The 19,629-nt window shown below is 39.3% G+C and overlaps 1 protein-coding gene across 2 annotated transcripts in view; it reads left to right on the top strand.

Annotated features, from left to right (window-relative positions):
* nup98 (nucleoporin 98 and 96 precursor) overlaps positions 1–19,629 on the top strand; it is a 101,783-nt gene that overhangs the window by 68,161 nt on the left and 13,993 nt on the right. For both annotated transcript variants that reach the window (XM_048229241.1, XM_048229240.1), the window contains 10 exons: positions 5,258–5,435; positions 6,844–7,008; positions 8,050–8,274; positions 11,186–11,306; positions 12,872–13,280; positions 14,486–14,706; positions 16,446–16,727; positions 16,813–16,970; positions 17,115–17,255; positions 18,390–18,544. In XM_048229241.1, coding sequence (XP_048085198.1) covers positions 5,258–5,435; positions 6,844–7,008; positions 8,050–8,274; positions 11,186–11,306; positions 12,872–13,280; positions 14,486–14,706; positions 16,446–16,727; positions 16,813–16,970; positions 17,115–17,255; positions 18,390–18,544 — 2,055 coding nt within the window. The remainder of the gene's footprint in view (positions 1–5,257; positions 5,436–6,843; positions 7,009–8,049; positions 8,275–11,185; positions 11,307–12,871; positions 13,281–14,485; positions 14,707–16,445; positions 16,728–16,812; positions 16,971–17,114; positions 17,256–18,389; positions 18,545–19,629) is intronic.

Genomic DNA, 19,629 nt, shown 5'->3' with positions numbered 1-19,629 from the left:
ATTTCCTAGCCTACCTGCCTGCTAGTTAGGTAAGTTAACCTCTATATCGGAAATGACCCATTAGACCTACCGCCCGTGCCCTATGTTTGTGTCGGCATATGTGTCACTTAATATTTATTTTTATACAAAACCAAGACGGCGGATTCCTAAGGAAACGCAAGCACCCGTCCCATTTGGATATGTTATATTGTATTTGTACCAAAAATGACATTGTAGCCTACAGTGATCCGAAGAGCAGTAAACGGTGTTGTAGGCTGCGTAGGCCTATATAAAACCGCTTTCTTTATAGATCAGCTGGCTTTTGCCAGCTGCCCTGTCAAACGCCAGGTCAAATTTTGTATAATTTCATTCAGACAAGAAAGATACGTTTAGATTCCCATGTGAACAGTTTAGGAAAAAAGTACCTATTTAGAAATTTGCTTTGCCATTTTTCTACTGTCCCAGAGATGTCCCAGACATCATTCTATTGTGTCCCGGGGCATTTTTTTATAGTCCCAAACGACAATAACAAATAAAAGCATAAAGGGCAATATAGTCAAAGAATAGTTAAAAGGTAAAGATCATAATAAAAGAAAACATAAAACACAAGGTAAAATCATTTAAAAATAAAGCCCTGACTCTGTGGCGAGACAAGTTTTTCTTGCTTGTAAGTGGCATCCATTGGGGGACGAGGTGCATTTTATATATAATAAATGTATTTATATTATTTATTTATAATTTGAACATACTGTTTACATACATCATTATAAAATATAAAAAAAAGAATTATGGAAGTTTAAATTTAAAACTAAAAAAAGCTTTGACATTTCAAAAAATCGCTAAATTACAATCTAATTAAACCTTTTTTAAAGCTATTGTTCATGCTAAACAGTTAGTCACTATTTAAATTATAAAAATAACATAATTGGCACCTAAAATTACATACTCTTGGCCCTGAATCTGATCAAACTGGTCTCAAACAGAAAAGAGTCAAATGGTGTAACACCATTTGACATTTCTATTTAAAAGCAAAATTTGCAGGCATTATTATGGACAACTATGTACACACTTCACCTTTTATGTGAATATTCAAACACAGTTTTACATTAAATTGAATATTTTATGATTATTATGATTTATCAACATTTTTAATAGGTCATACCATTTGACATGTAACCTAAGCTTGCCTGGCCATGGCCTAAAAACACTATTATGTTACTTTAAGAGAGTTGCTAACCTTGACTCATAGCAGTTGGGGTCTTGAAGGGTCCTTCTCTATGACATAATTTCCTGTCACATGATTCTCTGACATAATACATACAAAATTGCTCCTTAAATGGTGGTTACACCACTTGACATTTTAAGTGGTTGATGTGACAGACACGATTCCCCATATTATTCAAACATTCAGAACAATGGGGTTTCATTACTTGTATTAAATATTGAAAAGTTCTTGTGCAAGATCATGCCAGATTATTTTAGAAGGGATTTTGGAGTGAATTTTACATTTTTTTCAGCAAGTGTAATTATTTGGTTCATGTTTTTGTGGTTACACCGTGTTGACAATTTTACCCAAATTCAGTTAATACTCTTTCAAAATTAAATAAATCCAAAACTTTAAGATTAGGGTTTGATGGAAATGATGATTTGTCAAATTATTTTCAAATTTTAACAATTTTTAATGTATGTAACCCATATGTACACAAAAAAAATGAGTCACGTCATTGACCCTTAAATAAAGTTATTATATAGCCACTGAAAACATCCGTCAGTTTGTCTTTATTGCCAGAATTCTGGAATATCAGTGGTCATAAGTCTCTGGGTGGCACTTTTATTAATGAATATCAGGACTCTTGCACAGTTATTTGTCCAATAACCACATCACTTTTACTTGACATTCTTACAAGAAATCGCTTTAGTCCAACCAAAACCAGACTTTTTAAAGGAGCGATTTGTAGGATTGTTACCGAACGTTCTGTAGGCTAAAATCAAAACACTGGTGAATGTTCTCAAGACTACCAGACGCGAGCCTCTTCTGGGTTGCAAGATGTAATGCAGACTTAGCTAACATTAGTGGACCTGCAGCAGTCCTTTAAATGCCCGTAAATATGTTATGAAATCGGACAAAATCAAAGTTCTTTTAGCTGGACTACTACATCCAGATAATGCGGTAGAAGATCAAATACCTCTTGGATGTATGCGGTCAATCGGACTCACATTAGCTGATGCACTCTGAGCATGCGTGCCTCAGGATAAAGCGAGACGGTCGGCTGAGAAAACGGATAGCCTGCTCTGTCCGAGTGGATATGCCTAGCCTAAATATAGGTCTGACCATAGCATTGTTTTTAGGTTACATTGTCTGTATGGTGAAGTTATAACCAGACTTCTAGCAATGCAAAGCAGAAGAATATTGGGCAATATTCGTGGTTAGATGCATGTTAGATCTGAAGTAAATTGGGTTGTGATGGTCTGGCATTTTTAAAAAGTGGGTCCCCAGAAAAAAAGTTTAAGATCACCTTCACCTCGTTGAAACACAGTAGACAGGCTAAAGGAGCCTACTTTTTTTTTTTTTTATCAAGCTGAGGCCAGAGATGATGGCCTTTGGGGAACAGTTTAGGCCTACTCAAAATGAGTACAAACAAATTTGGCGAAATCTCACACTTTTTTCCCTTTCCCAATTTGCACAGTAATTTCATTAATGCCGATCGGAGGAAAGAAAGACACACATTTTTCTTGTTTAATTAATTTGGTAGTGTTATCTGCTAGCCTAATGCAAAACCATTTTCTGATATTTTGTATATTGGCTATATGAAGATATCGATGGGCATAAACAGGCCGCCCAATGCGTGAGATTTCAATTCGTTCACACACTTACACGCCCACACATTGTATTGCTGTTAATAACTAAATGCTAATAACACTTAGTGTTTTGAAAATTTTCCTTTCCATATTAAAAATCCCAGGGGACACGAATCAATCAGAAGGAGATGGTATACAATATAAAAGTACCTTATTTTAAATATTCGCTAAAACCAATTGGAATAGAAAAATTAGAAAAGAAATACTCATTTTCGCCAGGTGAGATGACACCCCCGCCCCCAACTTGAACTCAAGCATGATCTTCTGACAAAAATGCATTTCTAGGAGAGAGGGAGATAGAGAGCATGCACGTAAGTGATGATTATTTCTGGTGGAAGCAGAATAATGGCTACCTACAACAATTGTTTCGAATAAGACAAAAAAAAAGATGTAGGCAACAAATGAAATGTTAGGTGTCCGTGCGATGTAGGTATCCGTGCACAGGGGGTTCAGACAGCAGGTAAAGTGAAATAAATCAACCTATTCTGTTCTTGCTGTTTGTCTCACGATACAGCCCATACTGAAACTATAGGCCTAGAAAGCCCCAGACGAAAAGGCAAGATGTTTTGTTGTGTGTCGGAAAATGAGACATTTTATTTATTTATTTTTCCCGAAAAGGGGCCACCCAGTGACGTTGGACCCCGGAAGCGCACTAAGACACTTGTCATTTTCCTTGTAGACAGACCCATGGCTACACTAGACAGGCAACTGTGTTCTGTTCCTAGAGCATGCTTTCTCTGTCTATGATCTGCAGGGTTAGGGCCTCCTCGACGAGGAGATTGCCCGCAGATAATTTGCGGCACAATTGAATTGGTAGCCTATTATGGCCCCGTGGACCGAAAGAAAAAGAAACTAAACATTTTCCTGATTAGAAAAAAATTTGTTTTGAAAAAAAAATTTTGGGGGGGAGGGGGCTTTTATGCCTTTAATGTGACAGGATAGTGGAGAATGACAGGAAGTGAGTGGGAGAGAGAGTCGGGGTGGGATCCGGAAAGGACCACGGGGCAGGAATCGAACCCGGGTCGCCGGCGTATGGTGCAGGTGCCCCAGCCAGTCGTGCCACGGCCGGGGCCTAGAAAATATTTCTTAATTTAGTGTCCTCAAATAAAGAGACATCCAATTAGGAGGTAGTGGTGTCGGCACTCATTCAATGGGTGTGCGCGTCTGCGCAAGTCAAACTGAACCACTGGAGATGACGTGTGTAGAAGCAACAAACAACGTTATTTAAAACGAACGAAGCGGATCCTTGCTGTCCATGAAAACCGCATGGAGTCTCGTGTAATCCAAAAATGGAAATAACAGGTCTTTGAATTGACATGCGAAATTTGACTGTTGTAGGCCTATAGCAGCAAATATCGTAGCAAATAGCCTTGTGATGACACAGCTTTTTGAAACATTTATTTCACTCTCGCTGAAGAAGGGGCTGTTGCGCAAACAAATGAATTAGGGTGATCTGCATCTCCGTTCACCAAAAGCTATGGTTTTGCTAACCCATTCGCACAATAAATAATTTCTGAAAGGTTCTCTCGGCATTGTTAACGTGCAACATTTCTCCATGTGGATGTGGGGTAATGTCAAGCAGTGAAGGGATGGCCTATTGCAGGTAGGCAATATTCAGACAGAAGACGGGCACTGCTTTCTCTTGGTATTTCTGTCCCTTAATTTAAATTGTTAAAATTGTTGTTTTTAGTAGTCAAAATTTTATTTTCATGAGCCTAACCATTAATGAAAGTAAATGTTATAACAAACATAAACAAAACAGCCAGAAGCGCCCTTCATAAACAATAAGTTCTATCGTGACACTGCATGTCGTTTGGGGCAGCGTATCGGTAGGCTAGCCTATATTAAAAACAGAAGATTTTCCCATTGCTTCGGGATATAGGCCTACCCGTAATTCACTTTTGGATTGTTTTATTATAGTGCGAACTGTTGGGACTGTTGCAGGAGAACAAGTGTAGGCCTATCAGCCATCGAAATGAAAGCTCATCAGGGGGTAATATTGTGAAAACAACTGGAAAAACGTTGGGTAGGCAAAATATATGGTCCATACTGTAGCATACTGGCGATATAGACTCAAAACGGCAAAAAGCCGACGTTCCTAACCCTGCTCACAAGTGCCACCTGGTGGTTGTTTGGGTCATTGCAGCGTCACTTGGAAAATATAAATAAAAGACGTGTGATGTCATGTGAGAATCACCCGTGAAACCGAACAATTCGAAGTAGTACCCACTGTAGCTGAGCTATAACTGTAGCCTGGCTTAACTGTGCATGTAAACGTAGGCTAAGCTTCTTTGGTTTTTATCTATTTTCATCTACTTTATACTTAATTAGGTTTCTTAGGTGACATGAAAGGGGCTTTTAAAATGTTCTTGTTGTTTCCATTTGCCTTTCTTGACTTTCTTATCTTATCTGTAACTAGACGAGCTGAAGTGACTCTAGATGGAGTATGGCCAAATGACAAGACTACTTGTAGCCAGATAAAAAGCCCTGATCGTTTGGTCGACATGAACTATGAGGGAAGACTGGAGACAGCATCCCGGAAGCAAGGTGCACGCTTCCTTGAGTACCGACCGGAGACGGGTTCTTGGGTATTTGAGGTATGTGTTCATGTCCTGATGAAGATCAATGTTTAATTGTTGAAGATATATACAAGTTCTTAGATATGGGGGAGTTTACATTAAAGGGCTCATAGAATGAATGAGTATTTTATCTTGCTCTGTGGTTACCATAGAAGATCTGCAACTATGGTCTGTCAAAAAACTCCATCTTAATTATACGGTTGTAAATGGGATTGTGCTTTTTTTTTTTACAATCGCATTTACAACCCTATAATTTAGATGGAGAGTAAAACGGTCTGTTTTAGCAGATTTAGCACCCCCTCATGGTTTTCTGGACATCCACATGAATGATGAATTACCTTGCAGCCAATGATGAACAACAGCTTCCGTGAATCTTAACTGAAGTGAAACCCCATACACATGGAGCCGTGCATCAATTAGCCAGAATCATAGAAGAACTCAGATACTGAGGAAGATTCAGTCCCCCAAAGATTAGAATAAATGTTTGAGTGCGTGTTGTACATTTTCTCTACTTCAGCCCAGTGGCGTAGCCAGAAATGTTCAACTAGGTGGGCACAGAAAAAAACGGGTGGGCAAAGCCAATTTGATTGAACATAAGAGAGGCCTAGATTAGATACACTATAAACATTAATCATAGGCATGTTATTTATGACATAAAAGTGGAAGTTATTGAATGTATTTGATCACAACTGACAAATTATGCAGAAACATTTTCAACCGGAGCAAAACAATGCATGACTGTAGCTTCGGGGTGTCACAAACACAACTGAGACAATAGATTGACCATATTGGACAACTTTTTATTGCATTGCCATGAACAAAGTAAAGGCAAAAAAGGTATTTCTTTGTCGAACAAATTGGGATGCAATGTGAGCCTTGAATTGGATGCCATGCAGAAATTTGCTACGATCTCAAAACCGGATTATGAACATGCTTTGTCATAGAGAAACACAAGATGGCGTTAGATTATAAACATGCTTTGCCACAAAAACACACAAAACGTGGGGAAAGTCAAGCTATATAAAGTTATTATTTTGCTGTCATTTCGTCTGTTTTATAACACAGAAGGATGTACTTGGTATTAAATGATAGCTCTGTGTCTCCTCTTTCATCTGACGTGTGGCATATCTATCCGATCACTTGTTCGCGAGTAATTCAAACGAGAGTAGGCTAATGGGTGTGCAGGTGAACGCAGAGAAGTATAGACCATATACTTCCTCCTTGGTGGCTGTAGCGGTCGTGGCCGTGCGTGTGCGCTTGTGTGTGTGCTTGTGTGTTTGAGTGTATGATGTTACTTCCCGGCCCAGAATAATGTAGGACCGACCCTGATAGAAACCCAACCAAAGTGTTCTGGAGTACAGGTTGGGACTCTGCAGTGGTTAACATAACAAATCATAACATTATTTTTTTGTTATTGTTGTTGCAGGTCGCTCACTTTTCCAAGTATGGATTACAGGACTCGGACGAGGAGGAAGAAAGCCATTTGACAAAGACTGATTTAAAGAAAGTCAAGACTGGGCTTGCACCTCCAGCTGCAGTTTTGCAGCCAGCACCCCCAAACCCTCAACAGCTGGGGTCTCAACTGTCTCAGGTATTTGGGCAGTTTCACTTCAACATCAGTATTGTTCATATTTATATAGTGTTATTTATATACACACACACACACACACACACACACACACACACACACACACACACACATGGAATTAAATGCTCTGAAACTGGGCTGGTGCGTTTTGTCGAGTTCAGAGACAAAAGCAGTGTTTGACATGGCTTTTAAGAAACGTTCAGTGGCCTGATCAGTAGTCCGTGTAGGGTACAGTAAACTGTAATGTAATGTGAACACTGTTCACACAACTTTATTGGTTGGTTAAACACACTAGCACAATTCCACAGTCTGGGCCTAGGCTGCAGGTTAAAACATTTCAAACCAATTTTACAAATTAAAGCCTAGTCTACCCTATTATGGTTATGGGATTTTGAAGACGCCTTTGTCCAAAGCGACACACAAATACAAATATAACATATTTCAAATTTAACAGGGAACAGATTAGAATGTCTTTAGACCCCTCTTAAACGACCCCAGACGACCCAAAACTACCGCAGGAACGGAGAGCACTGGGCAACTCATTCCACCAACATGCAACCACTGAGGGAAAGAGTCTTGAATTAGACCTACGTGTTTATGACTGGTCGACATAACAGACGCTCATCAGGACCGCAGTGGGCGATTGGGGATGTACGCATTGATTATTGAATTAAAATAACTAGGAGCAGATCCAGTCCGTGTCCTATAGGCCAAAGTGAGAGATTTAAATTTAATTCTGGCTACTATAGGGAGCCAATTCTAATAGTCTACTATAAAGTGTCCATTAGGCCTATGAAATCTTCAGAAATGTACAGAAATGTAACTTCAGACCTTCTCACCGTTTTCATGCCTGTCAAATGCATTTACAAATGTGGTACTTACATGTATATTAACTCTTGTTTTATTTTTAAGAAGCTCATATTTCAATAGATGAGCAAGTGAAAATATGAGGGTTTAAACAGTGCTAACTTGTTTGAAAATGCTTACTCTTTTTTTTGGCATACATTTTACTCAAAATGTGTGCATGATCTCTGTCTTTATCAGAATTTGGTTTTACCTGAGCTTCTGGGCCATGTGTCTGAGATGGATAGTGACATGGCGGACATTACTCAAGAGCCCACTGTAGATGTTTTGGAAGAGGAAGATTTTGGAAGTCCTGTGGCATTAGAGCATCAGCTGGCAGACCCTGACACTCTTGTCCATCAACCACTTATGTCAACTTCAAGTCACATCCCTTCTTCCATGGGTATCAACCCTCACACACTTCAGGTATTAAACTGCTTGCAAACGGTGTGATTTCATGATGCTGGTGTTTTATTTAAAACCAGTAATGTTTTAAAGGGACACCAGGCAACATTTTCGTGTTAATTAATCATCTTTGTAAGTCGGTATATGGTTAAATGACTCATTACAGTTAGAAAGTCAAGACAGGAACCATTGTCAAAATTTCGGTGTCCACCACTAGTTCATCCAACACAAACCAGAAAAGGGACTAAACACCGGAATTATCCTTCAAGCATGTCATCATTTCTCACCTAGGTCATTGCGTTTTTGTCACGTATCATTATAGTTGTTCTGAATCGGTTTGCAAACCTGTACAAACAAAGTGATCAATAATAGTTCAGTAATAGTCCCATTTTCCAGATCTTTGAAGATCAGTTTGGTCTGCAGCAGTCAACAATAACATACAAACTCATTATTTGGTCACATCACTTTACAGTGATTCTCTTAGTTATTATGTTTACGTGGACATTAATATTCCAACTATTGACCTTGATCAGAATAAGACAATATTGCGATTATGTGGTTGACATGAGTTGATAGAATATTCCATTTGTTTTCCCGTTTACATGTAACACAGCATAGTCTGATTGTTACTAGTAAAGACTGTTGATTTATATAAAATGTTCTGCATTGAAAATTGTAATAGTACGTAATGCGACTAAGGTGTATGTTTTTAAGTTCATAAAAGGTTTGAATGCCTGAAGACACACCATATATATGTGGGAGCACTCCCATATTTATAACCACTTGAAAAATCATTAGGTATTTGTAATTTTTCTCTTATGTGAAGTATCAAAATATCATGTGTAAATGTCCGACCATGACTGCTGTTTGTGAAACTTCTTTAAAATTCTCTAAAAACAAATGTGCTTTCTGCTCTATCTGGCATTTTTTTCAAAAGTGTTTTGTAGCTCTGTAAAAATTGGATAAAAATTAGAAGATGGAGTGAGGGCAGGAAGGTAATTGCAAAGCAAAAGATTCACTGAAAGAAAAACCCATGTGGTAGACCAAAATGTGGAGAATACAATGCAATCAAGCATTTTGGGCAACTCTAGCCATGCATAATGTTAATATAATAATGGAGCGGCCTGAATGCGGGACTATTGACTGGACGGACCATCTCTGACTTCGATTGAACCCCATGCAGAGACACACTCACTCACTCACACACACACACACACTCACACACACACACACTCACTCACTCACTCACACACACTCCCTCACTCACACTCACTCCCTCACACAGACACTCACTCCCTCACACAGACACTCACTCCCTCACCACAATATCTATCACGCTAACTATCCCACTAACACTATCCATCACAGATCACTATCCGTCACACAATCATGCTATCTATCACACTATCAATCTACCACACTACCTATCTATCATACTATCTATCTATCTATATCCATCATCTGTCTGTCTTCTAGTCTCCCCATCTAGTTAGCCTAACTTCTGTCTCACTCTTTTAAGCTTTCATTCTGCCATTGTTAGTCTGTCTGTCTGTATCTTTTCATTTCTTTATCTTTTATTCTCTTCCTTTCCTCATTTTGTTTCATAAACGGACTACAAAAGAAGTCATGTGACTTTACCCTTCGACGTTACTCACGGTAGCATGGTTTTTTATTAGCCTGGTTAGCATTGACACTTAACACTTACTGCCAGCTCTTCATGTGAGTAGGAGCACAACACAAGTTATCCTGACATAAAGGTAATCACCATGCCGTTTACATTGCGCTCCTTTATTACAAAACTATGTTAAGCCAGTCAAGCAAACTGACCGTTTTGATCAGTTAGAGATGAAGCGCCCAAACCGGTGACTTCGCATGCAACTGTAGTTCGTAATCACCATGTTACAAAAAAAACTCAAAACAATTAAACTGATCCTAAAAATAAGGTATGACCACTAGAAGCAATAGAGGTGACCCCAGTGCATAGCAAATGGAAGGCATTAAATTAAGGTCCCAATGTGCCCCGAGATATATTTTTTCTATAAAAAATCCCATCCACTCCTCTAAACTCTAGGAACACAACCAGTAGGTGGCGATGAGATTACTTTTTACTTTTTTTTTTTACATTTAAATGATTAATATTATGTAGGCCTTTATGAGCCTTTATATATTAAACAACTGTATTTTATCTGATTCTTCAGTATCAATATGCAACACTACCAGCATTTTTGTTCAGTTTGGTCATTTCAAAGTTTCCATGGGAAATCTAAACATTTTTGAAACGGCAAAAAAACAATCTTTTTGTGCAATTACTAATTTAGGTTAGTTTTAGCATTACCCACCATTAAGACTTCAGATGCTGTTTAAGTTCTGATTTCAGTGGACAATTTGGTTGTAATATTTCAATAGCACTCACCTACAGTTATTTTATAGTTATGAGATCTCTCCATGATTAGGACAAAAAAGGTTTTGTTTTTCGCCTGTTAATGCAGTCCTATTGCATGGCATGCATGCCACAAGATTTTCAGCGCTATTGCTACACCTGTAGGCTACGGAGAAACACGGAACACTGAATAGCCACAGAACTTTTGCAAATGATATGCTTCCATTGGCTACACCAGACGAGCAATCTTTTTTTTTTTTTTCACTGTCTATTTGAATGGGAAGGGCATTCGGAGCCAAAGGCTAAAATTTAACCCTGCTACAATTTGTAAAGTATCACCAATATCAAGTTAATGTTAGATGTCCTGTATCTATTCAAAAATTCAGAGTGGAGGATGTTTTAGAGCGTGATTTGCAGGCTATTTTTAGAAAGTGTGCTGCGGGTGCCTTAGACCCCTGCTTTGGTCATTCCTCATCGTTGCTGTGGGAAGTCATGAAGGGGATATCACGACTGCGATGCTCTAATCTTTCTACTTTTCGTTGAAACGAGCAGATCATGAAGGCATCTTTGTTTGTTGGGGATGATGATGGAGACCCTTTCCAACAGGACGCATCAGAGCCTCAGATGTCCTCATCTCTTCAAACTCTGAACGTAATACAGGAAAGACGATACGGTGAGAGCCTCTCCGTTGTGTCTGGTCATGCATAAATGTTGTACATACACCATGTTAAAAATGTGTGACGTATTAGCGAATTAAGTAAGTATTAATACAGCACATTTTTAATGTGTACACAGCAACACAGTGCAACACAGCGTTTTACCCTAAGATATTGAGAGATAACAAACAATTAAAACAAAAACATGTTAAATCAGTTTATTGGTTAAATTTATCCAGCTGAAATGTTCATAGGCAATGATGGTGAGGCTCTTTATTATTTTATTTTTTGGGCGGCTTGCCTTTCTTCAGATAGGATAGTGAAGACACTGACAGGAAGCGAGTAGGAGAGAGAGATGGGGTGGGATCGGCTGTACTCGAACTTGGGTCCCCGTGGGCACTTGGACCCGAATGTGGTATGGGTGCTGTGGCCAGTTGCGCCACAGCACCCCCTGATGGTGAGACTCTTGGCGCGAAAAGCGTACAATATAGTTTAATTAAAAAAGACCGACCGAATAGCCTTGCTGGCCGTCTGGAGAGCTCTAGATGCACAGATCAGTCTGAGGTCATGAATGATCTCTGAGCAGATGCTGGAAATTGCACATCAGCAGCTCTGTGAACGTTTAAATCCGTCGACCAAAGAAGTTGAGTGCATATGCTCAGCGTCATATCCAGAGTTTGTCTTTGGAAAAATAGACGTATGAGTGCTGCCAGCATTGCAGCACTCATAACATGAAATGTTAACTTTAATATTAGGAATGGGGAAATAATTGCTGGATTAATAATAAAAAAAGTGTTTGATTAGTTAAATAATCAGAAAAAAAAAACTTGGGCAGTGACTATCTAATGCTGCTAAAGATGTAATGCAGCACAAATGGAGAAATCTTTGCATGTCTACAAATGGAGGAATTGGCTATATTTCCTCTCTGCATGCTAATACATGTGTAACGGAGGTGAACTGAGCTAGCATGCTAGTTGCCCGTGTAAATCCTCACACCCCTAACCTTAAGCCTGGGCTTTTAGCTCAGTGGTTAGAGCGTTCGACTCCCATGCCGGTGTGTGTTGAGGTGGCGGGTTCGAGGGCTGTGAGCAGCGGACGAATTACGACCTCTGTTACACATGGATAAAGATCATCAACTCGTAACAGGGTGAACGGCAATTCTGCATTCGCTTCGCGGCCCTCTATCGGCTATAACTGAACTATGTAAGTTTGCCAGATCGGGTAGCGGATCTGTAGTTCGATGGAATGAGACATAAGAAACTACAAATTTGACTTGCATCTGATTCGCAATACATCGTACTTTTATAAGTCATGCAAAATATTCTACCTTGTCTGTGTACATTGTTATTTGCAAAGCCGGTGCTGGATAAACAAATAGCGTGCGTGCGACAGAGGGAAAGTTCTTTCGTGTTGCTTTAAGGAAAGCATGTCATTTGCAAAGTAATTCCAAATTGAAATGGTATATAGTATATAAATTATTAGATATTTGAAAACAAAATGCTGTAACTATTACATTGAGCAGTCTGAAAACATTTTGATGGATTGTGTTTTGTTAACTGTAAACATGCTTGTGATTTTTCAGGACTGGGTAACACCAAAGGCCTTTTGACATATCGCCAAGAAGCACAGTGTAATGCCTCACCTGCAAAGCAAATCAAACAATTTTTTATGAGCTCTGACCCATACATGGCTTTGTCAAGCCACTGCCTCTCACATACTCAACCAGTGTTAGAGGCAACTATGCGCACAGTGGGAGGACGCCATCTTGGTGGCCCTGTACCTATTGCAAACTCGGTGACTCAGGGTAAATGCCGGCTGCTCATGGATGCTGCCTTGTTTGCCGGCCGCTCATTCCGTGTTGGTTGGGGCCCTGGATGGAAGCTGGCACACAGTGGTGAAGCACTCTCTACCAACGGAGCCTCTGACATCACCAAGGAACAACTCTGTGTTGACGGTATAGGCTTTTCAGCTAAACCAACCACAAGCAAGACGTAAGTGCCAGATATTCATGTTGTCCGCCTGTCCTACACTGATGTTTTGAAGGATTGTGATGGTTAGTTACTCAAACAGTAATTCGCTTTTATTTGTTAGGAAGATCACGCGGAAGTTACACTCCCAATAGATTTCTTGGTGCCACTCCGCAATTAATGAACCAAAATTTAAGAACAATATGTCCATTTGTACAGTGGGTTGCATAAGTGTTCACCCCCCCATGCTAAATTTGACTAAAAAGAGGAATTAAAAAAATCATCTTAATGCCTTAATTAAAAAAATGAGGAAAAATCCAACCTTTAAGGACACCAATTTTCTTTGTGAATGAATAATATATCATTATACATTTATATATAAAGGCCAGTTATTTCATGGAATCAGGATACTATGCATCCTGATAAAGTTCCCTTGGCCTTTGGAATTAAAATACCCCCACAATACATCACATCTCAACCCTTGTTTCAGCGGCACTGGATGGTGACTGTCTGTGCTCAACAACGTATTTTTATCAGTCTCTTTTCGAAACACTGTAGTGGATATGATTATGTTGTTTCAAGATTAAAACATCTAAGAAATGTATTGACTGTAAATCCCTCTCTGATGAGAACTTGATGGTTTCCAGTCTTGAGTTCAGAAAATTTGTGAACTCCAATAGTTCGGTCTCATTCCCTTTCCAAATCAAGAAACGGTCATCAATGTATCTTACCCAAAATTTGACAAAATGTTTATAAGGATTATTATTATACACAAAATCCAGTTCAAATTTCCCCATAAATAGGTTCACATAGCTTGGTGCCGCTGAAACGAGTGTTGCCCCTTAGTCAATTATACCGGGTCCGGCGTATCTGCGAGACAGATGAGGAATTTGAAAAACAGTCGACAACTTTGCTTAACCAATTTCGATCACGGGGTTACCCTGAAGAATGGTTGACCCCAGCTTATGAAAAAGTAAGAATATGAAGTATTCAAATGACTAAATATTTTTAGCTATTAGTATTATGCAGGTCATGCAATACAATTTATTAACAAACTATAAAGTTTATGAATTCCAAAATATGAAATAGAAACATATGACACGTCATAATTTTTTTGTGTGTGTGTGGAGGGTCGAGCAGAGTCTAGGATCGCCACTGATGTGAATGATTACACAATATACAATGTTACTGACTTTACTCTTCTGATATTTAACCCTCCTCTGTTGTAGTGGTCCCTTCCAAGTCCACCTCGAGCAGTTGGGAAGTCTAGAATCCACGGAGTCAGAGTTGGACCAGTTTTTGTATCGGCATCCTCTGGAGATTAGCCAGAAGTACGGTACCATCAGCACTGAGGAGAACTGCCCCTTTATTCAGCCGCAGCCTGGCGTGCATGCGCTTCACGATTATGCTCAATGGATTACCAAGGTCAATGAAGATGGCAGCAGGAATGGTATGTTGCACATTCTGAAGAAAGCGCTAATGTTCAGTTTTGAAATTTGTAATAAACAGTAATATAAATTAGATTCTAACCAACATGCATACAGTATGATCTAGAATAATGATAAATGGCATGACAGTGTTTTTATTTATGCAAATTTAAAACCGGTCTATTGACCGCACCCAAGTATCTGCCACAGTACCCAATAACCCAATCAAAATCAGTTTGTGCTGTAATCTAGGGCTGAAATGATTACTTGAATAACTCGAATAATTTGATTACAAAAAATGATCGAGGGAAATTCTCTGTCTCGAGGATTCCTTTAATTTCCATCACTTGCGTTATGTGGCCTGCTCAGCTCAGAGATTATTGCCTCACACAGACTGTACTGACACGCACCCCACTTTCAGAATTAATTTTTTCATGCAGTGGCCAACTTTGAGATTTTGGGCTAGTTTGCTACCTTAGCATGTATTCGTTCACACTACAACAACAACAAAGTCTGATTTACACATGTAGGTGTTTATTTCATTACATTTTGTCTATTTGTGCCTGTATATTTTTTCCTAAATTCACCAAAAGTTAGCATTCTAACGTTGTATGCAGTACTGTGACCGTGATCCGAAACATACAGTATCATGTGTAGTACCATTGGAAAGTTCTGTTTTTCCTGCATGATTATGTGCAATCTAAATATGGACACTTCCATTATATCAGTAACCAATCATGAAAGTTCAAAGGCGAGACTCTAGGCTGAGAACGGAATTTCATTGGCTGTGTTTCAAGGCCGTTTTCTCAAAATCAGTTTTGTCATTCTCCAGTATAAGAAAAGTGAAGATCCACTCACTGGAGAGCTCCCATTAAAGATTTTTTTATTTAAAGATTTTTATTTTATTTACAGTGACGTTTCAAGCCCTTACTGCCCGGCCATTTTTGTCCAGTGTTCACATACATTTGGACAGAGCAGACCAAGCTTCATCAAGCCATCTACATGGCATTTACATACATTTAAAGGCATTCGGCTGACAGTTAGTGCTTGACATGAAACTTCCTGTGAGTGTTTATATCCATGTGCCTTACTTTGTCTTTATTGGCGTACTTCCGTGAGTGCACTTTAATGCAGCGCCCTGTGTGCTTACTGCCAGAGTGCGTACATTTTTAACAGAATAGTGTTGTCTCATATCGAACACCAACTCCGTGCACTTAACTGAAATGACAATTGCAACATTTAAATATAACTTTATTGGTGTCCTCTATTCGACAGTGACATGGTCGTACTGTGTCAAAACATGAACAGGTTATGTATGTTGTAACTTGCTTGTACCTCTGAAAGGGTGTTTTCCACTGATGTTGCTTCAGCTTTCTCAAACGCGATTACCACAAGTTTGAAAATGCTCCCTCCCCTTCCGCTATATAGCCAAGATGGTGTCTGTTGAGGGCCAAAAGTGTCCAACGTTCCACACTTAGCTTTTTGACTGTTATGAGTGACCATCCGGGGACTAGTGGGGCACTTTGTGTCTGAATTTTCAGTGTAAACGCCCTCACGCACTTAAATTAGGTATTTGCAGTGCAGAAGTACACCATTTGAGACAGTGTCTGACACAATGAAGTCGTCATGGCAACTCTGGCATGCTAAGCTACGTGGCTACTTGCAGCTATATTTCTATTTCTGTATGACATGAATTGTTTGACTCATTATTTGTAGAGCATTTAAAGGATCACAATTCTGTGTTTGGTTTATCTGTGTTCAGCTGTGCTGAGCCATTGGCAGCAGGTATGGACTCTCTGCAAGGCACTGTGGGGTGGACTTACTGAAGCCAGTGAAGAAGAGAACGTTGAACAAAACTGTTGTGGCTCTTACAAACAGCAGCTAGAACGACGACAGAATTTCTCTGCATGGCTTGCTTGTGCAGCTGAAACGCGTATTTGCCAGGAGCTTGGTGTGGCAACCCAGCATAGCCCAACAGAGGCCATCTTCAGCTACCTGACAGGACACAAGATTAGTGAAGCCTGCAAGCTGGCACAACAAAGTGGTTTGTTAATTTTCAGAGAGGGTGGGTTACAAATAACTAAGGTTGTGTGTTTTGTCAATATGTCTTAAATTCTGAATGTTTGCAGGGGACCACCGTCTGTCTTTGCTGTTGTCTCAGGCAGCAGGCTTGCCATATAGCCAAGATCTTCTGGCACTTCAGCTTGGTGACTGGAACAGGATGCAAATAGGTTCTTGTCTACAGGAAGAGAGACTCCGTATTTATGCCCTCTTGGCAGGCAAACCAGTATGGCGTTCTTATTGATCTACAGTAATTTCAATTTATAGTGTATAGGATGATTTTTTTTATTTTAAATTACTTCCCTGACTTGCTGATTTTTTTCACCAAATAAATATGCAAAGTACCCTTTGTTTATTCTTTCTCCCATAGGTATGGCAATCTGGTAACAGCTGTATAAATGTTTGTGCGGAGCTGGACTGGCAGCGCTGTATCGCGGTGCTGTTATGGTACATGCTTCCTCCCACTGCCTCTATTTCTGACGCACTGACCAAATATGAGACCGCTTTTCAGGTAAGCATTACTTGTTGCTCTTTTTTCCTTACTGAATGCTACAAAAATGTGAAATCAAGTGGACAGATCTTCAAATATCTTGCCATTGTTGTAAATTGATTAGAAAATAAATTTTTATTATAGCCACCCTTTATTTACAGTTAAGAATTTAGCAGTTGTTTTTATCCAAAGCGACTTATAAAAAGGATTAACATTCAACCTACATTGCAAAGAAGACCTTAGGTAACAATGAATACTGGGTTGTTGGGAGAGGTTGAGTTGGGACTGTTGCTCTGGTAGCATTTGATGGGTCGTTCCACCATTGAGGAACTACAAATGAAACTAATCTGTGTGTAAGGGTGACAGTGCCAGACAGCATAAATAAAATAACTGAACTAATAATGGGAGCTATCTGGTGTGTGGATGATCCTTTATTCTTTAGTGCCAGACAACATTTCTTGGAGGAACAGAGTAGTCAAGGGGTGACCTGCCTTTACGAGAGCATTAAGTAAGAGAGCAGACCCAGCAATCACTTTGTAGTGATTGTAATATAGTCAACTTTAGTGACTGACTAACAAAGGTAGCAAGTGGATCTCAATGAACAGCAGTGGTAATGTGCCCTTTTTGGTTGATTGAGACACCTTTGTTTTTTGGACCTCTGTTTAACCCGTTTCGTCCCGTTAGCCGAGGCAAAAGATAACCATGAACTGTACTAAGAGCAGGGTGGTGTGTTAGGCTTTTTACAGCCTCATTTTTTTATATTGAGTAGTGCAAAGCAGCACAACTGCACAACAGAGGCAACATGTGAAGGTCAGCTGGTCCTCAATCATGACTTCCAAGTTTCTTGCAAGCAAGAGAGAATTCCATTTTGATGTTGATAGAAATCCATCATCCCAGCTACTCTATTCTGGGCAGTGATTTCCACAAAAAAGTAAAACTGGAACTCAGATTTTCCTTCGTATTATTTGTTGGTAAATGCATGATATCTGTCCTTAAAAAAAGACCCTAGAATGTTTTAAACCGGGAGAAACCCTGATGTAACATGTGACTGCATTTACTGATCTATACTGCTAAATTAAGATCTGATGTGTAATGGTGAATGTGGCTTCTTAATACAGCAAATTCAGTCATGGATATGTGCTCCAATTATTGTAGGGTTCTCCTGATGAACTGAAATATGCTTGCGCTCCCCTTCCTCCCTATTTGGAGAGTTGTGATCTTGCTTGCATAGAAGAGGAAATGGAGGAGGAAGGGGTCAAGAAGCCCTTGTACGACATATGCTTCCACTTGCTGAAACTCTACAGTGACCGGTAAGCCAGTCTGGTTGTCACCTCAAAGCATAAAACATTTTCATATTCATTCTGAAAGGGTGTTAGCCAACATTGTGCTGTAATCACTGCCAGTAATTAAATAGTACTCTGAAATTTCTTGAATTTCCCCTTGGGGATCAATAAAGTGTCTATCTATCTATCTATCTATCTATCTATCTATCTATCTATCTATCTATCTATCTATCTATCGCCAACAGGTTCATGCTCAATTAATGTTATTGTATATTATTATAATTTATTACACAGCTCTTCACAAGGCAAGTAGAACGCTCCATTGACTTGAATGGGATTTCACAAAGTTCTAGCGGTCATTATTTCTTGGGAAAGGACCTCTGAAAAAAATAATGACCGCTGTCGATGATAACTGAGTTTGTGCTTCAAATTCAGGTCTTTCATATCACTACGCAAGGACTGGAACTTTATTCAAAAGGGAAAGCAGACGATTTATCAGCTGTGTTCTAAAGAATGTTTGATTCAAGTTCAGCATGCCGCTGCACATCGGGGTCCTGTTCACCCTGTCGGGACTTATTTTCCCAATAATGACAGGCGTTCTATACATTATCCCTTACATATGTATAAACTAGTGCTGTCAAACGATTAAAATTTTTTAATCACGATTAATCGCTGAATTCCTATACTTTCCAGGAGTCCATATTAACAATAAAGCAATTATTGTGTATCTTGATTGGGATTCAAATGAAAGCAAAGCAGGTTACTTTATTAACTTAACTTTAAGACGTAGGTCTATTTGATTATTTCAAATCAAATTTCAAAAGATGTGCAGCAGACCTGAGGCAACACAATATATTCTTCAGAAATATAGCTGATATAAACTGAAATAAATGCTACCGCAGAAGTGCATGCACAAAATGTATGTAGGCCTACACACATTATAAAGGGCATAACAAACAGAAAATATTATATTCATACTATATTCATTATTCTTGAGTTCAGTTGAAAATAAGGAACTTTTCAACATGAGTGCATTGCCATTTTATAGGCCTACAGTCTATGGTGCACTGTCACTTGCCCCACACATCAACGCCGAAGTTCTTAACAGGCAA

This window comes from Alosa alosa, chromosome 20 (assembly GCF_017589495.1).
Source record: "Alosa alosa isolate M-15738 ecotype Scorff River chromosome 20, AALO_Geno_1.1, whole genome shotgun sequence".
Classification (NCBI taxonomy): Eukaryota; Metazoa; Chordata; class Actinopteri; order Clupeiformes; family Clupeidae; genus Alosa; species Alosa alosa.
Note: the sequence above shows the minus strand (reverse complement) of the source record. Positions and strands in the feature narration are given on the sequence as shown.